Source organism: Cupressus sempervirens, chromosome 11 (assembly GCF_028749045.1).
Source record: "Cupressus sempervirens isolate cs-2001-9-10 chromosome 11, ASM2874904v1, whole genome shotgun sequence".
Classification (NCBI taxonomy): Eukaryota; Viridiplantae; Streptophyta; class Pinopsida; order Cupressales; family Cupressaceae; genus Cupressus; species Cupressus sempervirens.
Genome location: NC_143128.1, coordinates 338,227,920 through 338,241,430, shown reverse-complemented (window position 1 = coordinate 338,241,430; position 13,511 = coordinate 338,227,920). Strand labels below are relative to the sequence as shown.

Sequence of the window (13,511 nt, the reverse complement as noted above, 5' to 3'; positions counted from 1 at the left end):
TTTCAAAAACAATTACCAAGTTGGCCGAGTGTTGAGACTCGGGTCCAATAGCTTACTCGGGTGATACCATAGACACTTAGGAAACACTGTCAACTAAGCTGACTCTGGCACTCGGTTCATACTGATCACTCAACAAACTTAACTGACTTGGTTGACACTGCTTAGCCTGCTTGGTTCTCATTCTGAAACAAGAATGCTAAACTGACTCGGTTTACATTAGAGCTCGGTTAGCACTGTTATCTTGGTTCATACATGAGCTCAGTTAACACACTTATTTCTGGTAGCTTGGTCAAAACTGTCTTCCCATGATGACTAAGTGTTTTGGCACTGATTGACAATATGTCTTGCCATAAGGTCAACAATCTCCCCCTTTGGCATTAGTGGCAAAAAAACTTATCATGCACAAAATCTGAGATTAAAATTCTTCAGTCAAGCTCCCTCTTAGTGTGTGCTCTATTCTCCAACTCGGTTTGAACTGAAAACTTTATAACTCAGTTACAACTTTCTGATTTTGATTTTTTCAAAATTGTTTTTGTTTATCTACTTTTTACATATCTTTATGTTGTACATATTTTCTTCTTTCTATACATATTTTCCTTTATCTTTGCGTACATACATTTCCCCCTTATTTTTGTTACAAATGCCAAAATTTACAAGGTTATGCCAAAGTGAGAAAGGAAATCAGCATGCACTTTCAAAACTAACGACATGGCCTTATCCCAGTTTTCATGCAATACCTTTAGGATGTGCAGATCTATCTAAAGCTTGGCTGATAACTCCAACATATGTTCTGCCATTGAAAGGTTTTTGTCTTTGACTAGTGCCTTTGCATATTCAATTCTCTTCTCCATAATATCCATATGGGGAAGCATCGCACTCTGAATGTCTACCAAGGTCGCCCTTATTCTGGCCTTTTCTCTTAATAATTCTGCCTGAAGATATGTCAAAAATCTGATTTTTGCAAAATGATTTGAACTAGAATTCAAGTTGAGTGCTAATTGACTGGCACTAGCCTTGAAGTCCATATTAATTTTAGCCAGTTTATCCTTGATTTCCTTGGTAAAGTTTGTTGAATCACTTAACTTTACAAATAAAGATACAACATTATTCACAACATTTTCTAATGCAGAAATAAAAGTAGATAATTCTACTTGATCAATAGCTATTTTCTATGCTACATTTTCTAGCATTTTATTTTCAAACTTCCTTTCAGCCTTCTCAAGAAGTTTTTCTTGACCATCTGTATCTTCATTGAACTTATGTGCAATTTCAACTAGTTGTTCAATGATAGGGGCTTTTTCATTTACCTAAATAGATAGTGCATCCAAAAATATTTCTTTGATGTCCTCCAGGACTCTGCTTCTGTCCCTTTTTGGTCTTAGCTTCTGTTGTTTTGCTCTTTTCTTCCAGATTTCACTCAATACGCCCATATGCTCGGTAGAGAGATTGGATAGATCCCAATTTGGAATCACAATGTCTTCATTAAGATCAATATCATCAATGATCTTTTCTTTTCCTTTGTCCTTGGCCCCTGATGAAGGTATGACTTCCTTCCCTTTGTCAACCGAATCCTTCCTTGGCTGATGCTCGGTTGATACCCGAGGAGCCTGTTGCTCGGTTATCAAAGAGGAACTCGATGAAGGTGTAATAGTCTTTACTTCACTGCTCGGTTGAACTGGGTTCAGCTCGGTAGGCTGTAGCTCGGGCGCTGTCTTGATTAACTCGGAGCCTAAAGGACTGGTCAGGAGAGATGCCACGACCTTTGCTCAAATTTTCTCAGGATCAGACTCTTCAATAGTTTGAACCTCTGGTAGATCTCCCTCTTCTTTAATATCAAAAATGGTTTTCCACATATTAGATGTGGACTGTACAACATCCTCTATTTTATTTGAAAAAAATTGAAAAGCTTTAAATCTAGGAGTCTATCTGCTTTCATGTTTAGACATTGCCGCCTTTACTTCCTTCTCAGAGAGATTTGGCATTATTTTCTTCAATGTCTGTTCTCTGAGGGCCCATTTGGTAGCGGGAATATGAGTGGAATAGGCATATGTAAATTCTTAAGATTCGAATTCTCTGTTTGGGTGCACCAAATCGGAATTGCGAATAGGAATACATATTCCAATTTTGGCCTAAAAATGAGCATTTGCAATTCCACCTAAATAGATGGAATTGGAATACGTATTCCTATTCCAGTTTTATTTATTTTAGAAAATATAAAGTTTTGAGTCCGTGAATTCCCCATCAAATTCTCACTGAACCAAACAAGAAAATGAATATGTATCCCCATTTTCTATTCCAGAATAACTATTCCAAAATAACAACTCCAATTCTCATATTTCCATTCCCACAGCCAAACAGACCTTGATGTTTTTCTCTGTTGTTATTGCATTCGACCAATGGTGAGAAACAACCTTTAGTATAGCTTCAGGAGCTTTCCCTTTTAGTTCTTGGGAATCATACTTCCACTTGTCCATTTTCTCAAGCAATGTATCTTCAATTTGCCTTTGCTCATTCTTGCTTCTGGTTTCATATTTAAGATATTTGAAGTCTGCCATCCCACTACCTTCCCTTAATGTTTTCAGTCTTTGTTCAAAGGTAGGTGGGGGCCTTTTCAGTGATATGATTGGAGTATTATCTTCTTCATCATCATCATTGCTTCCATCTAGCCTCAATTTTCTTTTTGATTTCCTAGGCTTGGTGGCAGTAAACACGAGTGGGGGATTTCCTAGATGGTGCCTTTACCTTCTTGCTTGGAGGTTCCTCTACCTCTTTTTCTTCATGGTCACCTTCCTCTTCTTCTTCCTCTTTTATTTTTTCACCTTTGCCCATAGTAAGCATGAGAGGGGAACTAGATTTTGCAAATTTCTTCTCGAGATTTTCTATTCTTTTCTTTCCTCTCTTCAAGATTTGAGGAATCTGAATCTCAAGTGAGATTCTGGTTTTTGCTTCTTCATAATTTCCAAATATGTAGCCTTGGGATTTACTAGTTCATTAACAAGGGCTTCAATGATGTCTCTTGTTTCATCAATGTTAACTTCATAACTGTAACAACCACTTTTCTCGGGTCTTAACTAACCACTAGCATATCAAAGAAATACAATTATTACTTCACATTCATAGGAAGACAATTATATTAGTTATGTTCATGTGAATGAGAATAACGGTTACAATCAGTTAAACGGAAATTTCATAACTAACTATTGAAGAGGCCATCAATGAATTTAACAAGGAATTTAAAATCTACATAACATAGAATTCAAAACTGAAATCCGTCTAGGGATGCTTCTGCAAAACCTAGGCTATCAAATTCCAATATATCAATTAGGGCATCAAATACCATTGTATCAATTAGGGCATCAAATACCATTGCATCATTTCTTCTCCTTCCATTGCTAACTATGGCAATAACATTCAATTAGAAAATACATTCATATTCATTATTCAAATAAATGAAAGACTGAAATAACAATTTTATCTGATCTTCTACTTGAACAAACATCATAAAAGTAAAATACATGTTACCAATAAATGTTTGAATGGATAACTTATCTTTGTCTGATGCATGTCTTGACATCTTGTGGAGAGGGGAAACGTTGTTAGGGGCTTAACTTCCCATCCACGGACCTTAACTTATCCTCACACAATCTATAATGAGAAAGGCCCTCCCTACCTGGAAATAGACATGGAGCAACTTGATCAGCCATTGAGCATCCTAGTACTTAATTCCACCACTCGACTTGACAATTGAGTATACTTGGACAATCATGAGTTGACTTGGATGTTTGAGTAATTTCTTTTTAAGATGTTAATGCAATTTGAGAATCTAATCATAGCTTGTTCTTCCTTGTAGGATTCCCCTCCTTTTCACGCATTCACACGACTTCACTAGCCTTGGGTGCATCACAGGAGATTGCTATAACAATGAAATCTTTAACATAAGGTTTCCTTGAATACCTTTCTGATTCTTACTACAATTGGTAAACAACAAATACTAGTGAGTAAGTCAGAGTATCTTAATAAAGGATTCAAATGCTCACAAGATTACTTTATGCAGAATATAGAAATGAACATGTTATGGATATATGATTTGCCCCTGTGTAGTTATCATGCGAGATCAGAAATAAAAGAAAGAATCAGAGCTTATGCCTTATATTAAAATAGCTCTGCATGAAACATACATGCTACGCATTTACAAATGATTGAAAAGCAATAACAATGATGTCCATCACGTATGAGGGTGCGGGGCTATATTAGTATTATCACCCGAGATTCTCAAATAAAAGAATAACATAGAGAAGAAACAACCCATGTGCTTTCAAAATCGATAAGCTCTTGGCCTTTTGGTTACAGCCAGTATGCATTATACAATCATGTCATCATGAAAATATATCTTCTCAATGATCTGTAAGATAAGAACAAATAAAGGGAGCTGATTGAATAGATTTCATGACTTGAATATGCTGGTTATGATCAGTATCATGGCCTGGCTACCCCAAGCTTCAATCATGCAACTAACTTCTGAGTCGTGATTTAAAGCTGATAATATTAGCGAGTATTCGGCTCAAAGAAACCAAGAGCCATTTTCAAATGAACTTCCACCCCCCCCCCCCCCCCCCCCCCCCCCCGAGCAATAACTAAGGTAGCGGGAAGGGTATAATATCTACCCGTGCGCTTCATTGGTTATCAAGAAGAAAAATAGGTGGCAGAGAGTTACAAAGCCAATGCTCAAGGAAATTGAAGCCACCGATTCAAATATTTGACTTATTGTCTTCCAAGTAATAAGCCCTATGAAAGAAGAAAGGAAACATAGAGGGCCGCTCAAGGCAAAAAATAATAATCAAGACCCTAGTCAAAGGTGAAAGAATAATATATAGTCTTAGTGTATAACACCATGGTATCTATAGATACCTATATGTGTATGTATGTATATAAGTGTACATGTGTAAAACCCCAACCATATATTTCTTACATATATGCCAAACATTAAGTATGCGTATACATCCTTATATATAAAATTGGTTTGCATATGTACACATATACATGTATGTACATGTATAGATATCTAGGTATCATGTTGTCCAATATGATAAGACATGCTTATGCACTGGGAGGCTCCAACTATACAATTACAAAGGTACAAATTTGCTCAATATTCATGCTTAGTGATCTCTTTACTATTAAATGATATGTAATTTAACAGGTTAGCTCATGGTCATCCAATGTACACTCTTGCTTGCCTAGTCGTTTACCTTTAGCCATGGTGGTTTAGGGCTCGTATCTATTTGCTCAGTGATGGTGGTGCCCCCCATGCCCAATTCCTTTCTAGCAATGTTTCCCCCCTTCGACGTGTTCTTGCAAGGGAATTCTCCACGATTGTATTATATTCCTCAATATAATAACAATTTACCATAACAAATTATTATTCATAAACCATGATAATGACAAACCACTATCCCACTTCCCATGATGAATAACCAATTTTCTAAGATTTCAAGATAACAATATAATAGCATCATAACAATTAACTAACATGTCATCTTCATATGAAATTAAAACGATTTAACCATCTTACCGTTTCACATGATCTTAACTAATTTTAACTGTTAATAGACTTCACGTGAAACCTCAACGGCTATATGAACATTTTAAATTGGGTAAAAAATTGGGATATAACAATAACCCAATGGCTTCACCCATGCAATCCTAGGTCTAACTGCTTGAATATGGACTTTGTCACAGTCATCTAGGAAACAAATGTCTTGTTCATTATCATCTACCGGTTGTTTAGGGATCCTAAACCTATTTTGCATCCTCTCCTTGAAATTCTCAAAATATGCATCCATGATGCCTTCAAAGTTCTCACCCATTTCATCAATGAAATCATTAATCTGATATAGCACAAGGGTGTCCTTTCATACGACAGTTCCCTTTGTTGGAAAAATTTTTTGCACATAGAAAAATAAACATAAGAAGAGAACCAAACTTACATAAATTGTTCTTGGAGGCTCAGATGATCTCCATGTTCTTGCTAAACTAAATGTGTTGAAGCTCGACGAGGTCAAATGACAGGTTCTTCACAACTTTATATGCTAGGTCAACTGCTTCACAAGGCATGTTGTTGGGTCTGCTTGAACTATGTATCTTGTGAGCTATGACATGAATGCCAAACTTGATTTCCATGTGAGTTACATTATTCAACTTCATGCCTTTGCCATTCCATTCAGCTAGGGTTAGCTTAGACAGTTCTCCACGTCCTAGTGTTTTGGTTGTCTTGGACTTCTCCATCATTGGGTAACTAGTGATTTGATGGATCATCTTCTTAGTGATTGGAACTGGTTGCTCGAGCCAGAAGTTCATGTCGTGGACTCGGCTCAATAGAAACTTGATCCACTTAATTTGAAAGTTCCTCAACATATGAAAGATGTGGGTCAATCCTTTAACTTCCAGATGCTTGTGTTCTGGTTTCAACACTCCATTCTCACACAATGCACTGTATGCTTGATCTAGCTCGAAGTTACCCAATTCTTGAATTGAACAGTGATAAAATGACCTTACATCATAAAATGACCTTCTTGAATTGAACAATGATAAAACGACCTTAATGAGGAGTACCTTGGGATGAATAGTTAAGAACTTGAGTGTGCTCCTTGTGGATCCTTCTGTTTAGCAATTGCGGGATATAGTTTGAACTTGGGTGCTTCGCAAATTGTGTTTTTGACCAACATCTTAGAACCCTTCCTGACCTTTGAGCTTGATGTAGCTGCCATATCACTTGGTTGATGAAGAACTTTAGATGATAAATTCGCCTGCAACTTTGCTTGTTTAACGAATTCGCTCAAGATCGCTTGGGGGCTCAAAGAATGCTATACTTTGTTAGATCTCTGAATTTGCAGTGAAGAAATAAATCTTTGATTTCTCCTTTTATCAAATTTTCAATTTTAGGGCCTCATTAATGCTCCGTACATAGGTAGGTGAAGAAGGCTCGATTAAGTCTTCAAACTCGTTTGCACCATGAAGCTCGGTTAAGACTAGCTGACTTCACTTGGTTGAGTCAATGACTCGGTTAAACCTGAAGAGTAACTCGGTAAGGACTGACAGCTCAGTTATAACTGAGACTTGACATGATTCTTCCATTGTCCTAGTGCACCTGTTATGCTGATTTGGACTTTCTTGTTTGCATGACTAGAACTGATGTAGAATATGATTTTGTTCACAGCTCCAGCGGTCTCCTTGTATGCCTATAAAGAGGTGATTGGATTACCCAACTCATTGCCTTGGGTGTCAATAACTTCACTATTTTGGCTTGAGCTCCTTGGAGATTTCCTCACCCATTGCTGCTTCATTTTAGACTTAATCTCATCAGCTTTTGCTATCTTTTTATCTTCAACTGTAGCTCAGTTCATACAATTCTTTGCATAATAGCATCTTTTGGTAGGATTCCTTTTTCTAAAGTGAGTCCTCCTACAGTTAGCTCCAATGTCTCCATATTCTCTACATAGATAACATTTCTACCAACTACCAAGTGTTGTAATCCCATCCAAAGATCGCTTTAGAAAGCTGTTCAGTAGGATTCCATTTCTTGGTTCTGCACTCTGAAGATTTATGACCTAGTTTGTTGCATGTAAAGCACTTTCCTTCAAACTTTGGTTTGTCTTTACATTCACTTGCTCTATAACTAGGTTTATTGCAATTGTAGCAATTTCCATTGAACTTTGACTTACCATTGCTCCAACATTTGTTTGATGAGTTTCCTATCTTTCCACACTAATTGCATGAAGGTCTTTTGTTCTTCTGAGCTCCTTGATATGAAGATTCTCCTTTAGTGTAACCCAATCCTTCTTTCCCTTTGTGTCCTTTCTAGGATAACTCAACCAATTGATTCATGATTTCTTGTGATCTCATCATTCTTTCATTGGTTTCTTTTTCAGCTCTAAGGTCATTCTTGAGTCTATCATTTTCTGTCCTTAAATTTATGACTTCTTGATTTGTATTATTCAGCTGATTTATCATATCTACATGATGTAGTTAAAGCTGGTGGATTTCACCGTCCTTTTCTTCTGCTCTGGTGTTGAGTAATCTTTTGTCTTCTTCTGCCATATCTTTATCATTTTCAGCTTCGTTCTTTTGTTACATAGCTTCACATATCTTGACTGATTGAATCTCTTGTTCTCTTTTCAATTTTTTGACTTCTTCTTGCAGACTGAGGTTCCTTCCAAGTAGATCTTCTATAACTGCATCAACTTCTTCTGAACTTCTTTCTTTGCAAATATCTTCAATTCTTTATTTTGTGTATAGATTGTCATTCATCGGTACTGCTAACTCTTTTCTTCTTTTCAGGGAATGAGAGAATTGATTCTTCAGTTTCTTGATTTGTTCCATGGCCAAGTGCAGATCCAGTCTGTCATTCTCAATGGCTTTCTCTAGCTTGTATACTTTCATTACTTCTGATCTTTGCTCTCAAGCTGTTGAACTTTTGATAAGAGAACTTTGCTTTGATAACAATTATTGGAAATGTAATAATGATCTAATGACTGAGAGGAGGAGGGGGGGCGGGGGGGTTGAATCAGGAACCACTTAAAACATTTTTCACTTAATTCTACTTTATTAGATTATCTAATATACTTGCATGCATGGAACATAAAGCAATACAGTAACAACACCATAACACTTTGACACAATGTTTGATAACCTAGAAACCCTCCAAGGAGAAGGTAAAACTGGGGTGGGGATGGCACCCACAATGCTTCACTATTGCATAATAAAGTTGGCTTGTTAAGGCTTACAATTAATCACTTCTAGTGATCTACTCGGTTAAGAGTAAGTAGGACTGCTAGGTCCACCTTGTGAAAGGATTTATACAATACAATGAAGTATGCACTTAGTTAAGAGATTCTGCAAGAACTGTTAGGTCCATCTTGTTAGAGGATTTGAGACTGATACACTTGTTAGGATGAATTATTAGGTTGATCTCTACAATGCAACTTTGTTTGCTGATAAAGATCCTTTGAATAATATATTGATCACTTGACTGTGATAGATGTGTCTCTGCTTTGCCTTTGTATTGCTTGATAGCCTCCTAATCAATCTGCTCTTCCATTAGTTTCTAATAAACATCTAACTCCATATTATATCATTCCTTGGATGAAACAAAGTGTCTTCCTTATATATCGATCTAAATAATAACTCTTCATTAGGTTGGCTACAATAGCACTTCAATAGTTTCAAAAACAATTACCAAGTTGGCTGAGTGTTGAGACTCGGGTCCAATAGCTTACTTGGGTGATACTATAGACACTTGGGCAACACTATCAATTTGGCTAACTCTGGCACTCAGTTGATATGGATGCTCGATTGATACTGGATGTTCGGAAAACTCAGCTGGCTCGGTGCACACTACTCTGCCTGCTCGGTTCTCATTATGACACAAGAATTCTAAACTGCCTTAGTTTACACTAGAGCTTGGTTAACACTGTTATCTTGGTTCATACATGAGCTCGGTTAACACTGTTAGCTTGGTTCATACATGAGCTCGGTTAACACACTTATTTCTAGTAGCTTGGTCAAGACTGTCTTCCCATGATGACTAAGTGTTTTGGCATTGATTGACAATATGTCTTCCCATAAGGTCAACAAGAAGGTATAGCCAAAATGCACAAAATATGCAAAAATCTATTTTTGATGGAGGTGGTGTTTGTTTTGCAAAATAATTATTCTTACAATGGGTACAACCACTTAAGTTAAAATCATCTTTTGGGCTAAGTGTTGAAATCAGAATTAACCTTTTAGGTATAAAGTATGTGTACAATTCAAATTTCAAAGTTTGTTGCTATATCTGGAGGCGTTTTGTTTTTGCTTTTCAGAAATATTTTGTTTTAATTAAAAGGTAAACCTTGGATGCTTTGTAAGACCAATTGATTGGACTTCAGTACTCACGAAATAATAGCAAGATCACTTGGCTTTAAATTGTCCTTAATAGCATGTACTGAGCAGTGCTAGTAGATAAAGAGTCATGCTGCAGAAATTGTAGAAGAGTTTGTGCGCTGATGATTTTTGGACACTTTCATATATTTTCTTGATATTTTTATCAGCATTTCCTAATTTTTCTTTTTATTTAGGTACTGGGATACTCGGCAGCAAAATCCAGCATTTGTCCATCCACTTCCTGAACGATGCTATGCACTGAGTGTTTGGTATCCTCTTATGGTTATTGGGACAGCAGATCGAAATATGATAATCTTTAATCTGCAGAATCCACAGGTAGTTGTCACTGACCTTGTTTTTTTATATTTATAACATATATGTTCTTACTGTATATTTAGGAGTGATGGAATTTTCTTGTGCCCCTTGCTCACAAAGCTAATAAAATTTAACAATCATGCCATCCATAATGGAAATCTCATAGGACATAGGTTGTTTGATCAAGATATATGAGCTTCTTGAGACAACATATATTTATCCACTTGTAGCAATTGAAGTTCGTCACAGGAAGGGGTGAAGCATCTGAACATATATCAATAAGTGAAGTTAAATCGCACTTGAGTAAATCAAGAAGTAATATCTTGGTTTTCTCATATAAAGCATTAGATTGTAATGTTGAGACGCCTATGCCTATTAATGGTATCTTAATTTTATAGCATATGTTTTGTAATAACCCTTGCTGGTTATAGCTTAGACAAATGCCAATTTACTTTACTCATCAGTTGTTTGACATTTCATCAAACACTTAGCATGCAAGAACTGTACCTGCTGTTCTTTATTTCAGCTTATACTATTTTGAATTCATATGCTGCAAATGGTGTTGTTGAAATAGTTCTAATGATGCAAAATTAATTGGCAATGAAATAGAGTTAATACGCTACTTTGTTTACAACTTTTTCATACACATGAGTGACTGGAATATGTTTCACAATGAATTGACATATTGTCAAACACTACTCATGGATTCTAGGGAAATTAAATGACCATCTACAGCCAAGGGCATTTTGACAAACATTTGTCATGCAATGTTTACTATATGAGATTTTTACCAATGATTACAATGTCAACATCAACTATTGATGCAAAATGAAAGTGATTGCAATTGAATGCTACAGCTATAAAGAAATTACGGTCAATAGTGGAACCTAGTATCTGTTACAAGATTCAAGAAGAGTTGGCTGATTAACGGATTTCCAGATAATTGATTAATTAACAGAGGAACAAATGTGTTCCTTATAAAGAATTACAAGGACGTTGTTTCTAAAAGAAACAACGTAGACTGAAGACGGAATTAGAAACAAAGCTAGAGACAGGATAGAAAACATTTCTATCTGGACTGAAGAAAAAAGAGACGGGATAGGAAACATTCCTATCTAGACTGAAAGACGGACTATAGACAAGTAGTTGACTATTATAGAAAGTATAAGATATTATCTTAATACCCTCCCTTAATGGTCAACGTACGGATGTCGGAACATTCTGTGATAAGTGAGACCCTCCCTGGATCTACAGAATGCTGAAACCAAGAAGCTTTTCCAGAAGAGTGCTATGACTCAAAATAAGTTGCAATTACAAAACTTCGTTTTTGTGGAAAAAATGGTAAAACCCAGAATCTCACACAACCTTGCGTATTACAGACAACTTGAAATGATTTTTGAGGAGAAAATCAAGAAACCCAGAATCTCACACAACCTTGCGTATTACAGACAACTTGAAATGATTTTTGAGGAGAAAATCAACAAACCCAGAAAAACAGAAACAGATTCAGAAGGCGAAAAATGCAGCTTCGCCTTGATCAGGAAGCGGAGAAGTCGGACGCTGCTTAACACCCAGAACAAGTTGATCGGTGTTTCGATATTCGAAGATTGCGATGATGCGCTGCTTCCAGGTTCCATAATTGCGACCATTGAATTTGGAATTATACTCGAGCAAAATATTTGTCAGAGATGCCATGGCACGTTTTTCAATGAAAACTATGAAAATCTGCGAAGGCACGTTCTTCGAGGCAAAAATACGAAAGACCCAAAAAAATCAAAGAATGACCTAGAAGAGAGCTTGAAAAACCCAAAAAGAATCTGCTGTCGTTTTTTAGATCCGTTGGCTCAAAAATCGAGGCACCCAGAAAAAACGGACAATGACCCAGTTGAGCTCTCGAAAAATCCACCAAGAATCAGTCGTGAGCAGATAAAAATGGCTTTCATTACAAGATTTTACGATTTTGCTCTGATACCATGTTACAAGATTCAAGAAGAATTGGCAGATTAACGGATTTCCGGATGATTAATTGATTAATAGAGGAACAAATGTGTTCCTTATAAAGAATTACAAGGACGTTGTTTCTAAAAGAAACAACGTAGACTGAAGACGGAATTAGAAACAAAGCTAGAGACAGGATAGGAAACATTCCTATCTGGACTGAAGAAAAAAGAGACGGGATAGGAAACATTCCTATCTAGACTGAAAGACGGACTATAGACAAGTAGTTGACTATTATAGAAAGTATAAGATATTATCTTAATAGTATCTATGATGCAAGTCCAAAATTCTTATCCCACTGTTTAACTCCGATGAATGCACTTCCAAACATCACCTCAACATTACTTTCTACCTCATAGGCGGCTGCTAAAGCCTAAAGGCATTGCAGCTGGTGGCTCATGCCCTCAAGTTTAAACTGGAATTGCAGCAACAACAGATGCCTTAAATGACGTTTATTCCAGTAAAAAGTGGAGACCCTAATCTGCAGTTAAGGTTCGCCCGTTTAAGTGAACAATAGCTGCCAAAAAACGTGGGTAATAGTCCCATGTGAACAGTCCAAAGACGCCCAGGTAAATAGAAATAAATTGCTGCCAAAATTCCAGAATTACGGCTCCAGACTTTACCAGTATATATGCCTTAGAAGCTAACTTCAAATCAGCTTCCAACTTGCAATTTAATACTCTTCAATTAGCAAGTCAATCCCAAACAACTCTCAATGCAAATATTGACTTCTTAGCAACAGAATGAACAGGAAGAAGTCTCAATAATTCTCAACCCAAAATTAATTATTCTTGGGAAGTCGCTGACTTCCAGAGGTTAGGCAAATAAATTTTGGAAGAGAAAGGACATGTCCCTTGATTCCTATACTTATAGAGGGTAAGGATGAAGTCTAAGAGCACACAAGAACAAACACAAGTCTGCTCCTTAGTCATTACTGCCCACATACGAATTGCAGAATTAAAAGACAGAATTCTGAATTTCATTTCTAATTCAATTGAAGGCAATACTTTGAAGTTATTCTCAGCAAATCACAGGAGAATAAGAAGATCGAATCTAGTCTATATTCAGCATAGAATTTGCAGAAACGTTACAAATAATAATGTATCCTCAACCCTTTTCCATTTGATGAGTGGTTCTAATCTCCCCCATAGCCAGTAGTGTCCAAATCGTAATCCACCTTTTGTATCTGATGGTGACTGTCTTGTCTTTGTTTTCCAATCCCCTATTCAATGGCTTGAGTGACTTAATATATTATTTCTGGTCTTACTCCCGATAAC

General features: G+C 36.6%; 1 protein-coding gene across 7 annotated transcripts in view; it reads left to right on the top strand.

The window, feature by feature from the left end:
* Positions 1 to 13,511, top strand: part of LOC149529463 (protein RAE1-like) — a 283,668-nt gene that overhangs the window by 48,400 nt on the left and 221,757 nt on the right. For all 7 annotated transcript variants that reach the window (XM_089809683.1, XM_089809682.1, XM_089809686.1 and 4 more), the window contains exon 6: positions 10,116 to 10,257. In XM_089809683.1, the coding sequence (XP_089665809.1) occupies positions 10,116 to 10,257 (142 nt within the window). The remainder of the gene's footprint in view (positions 1 to 10,115; positions 10,258 to 13,511) is intronic.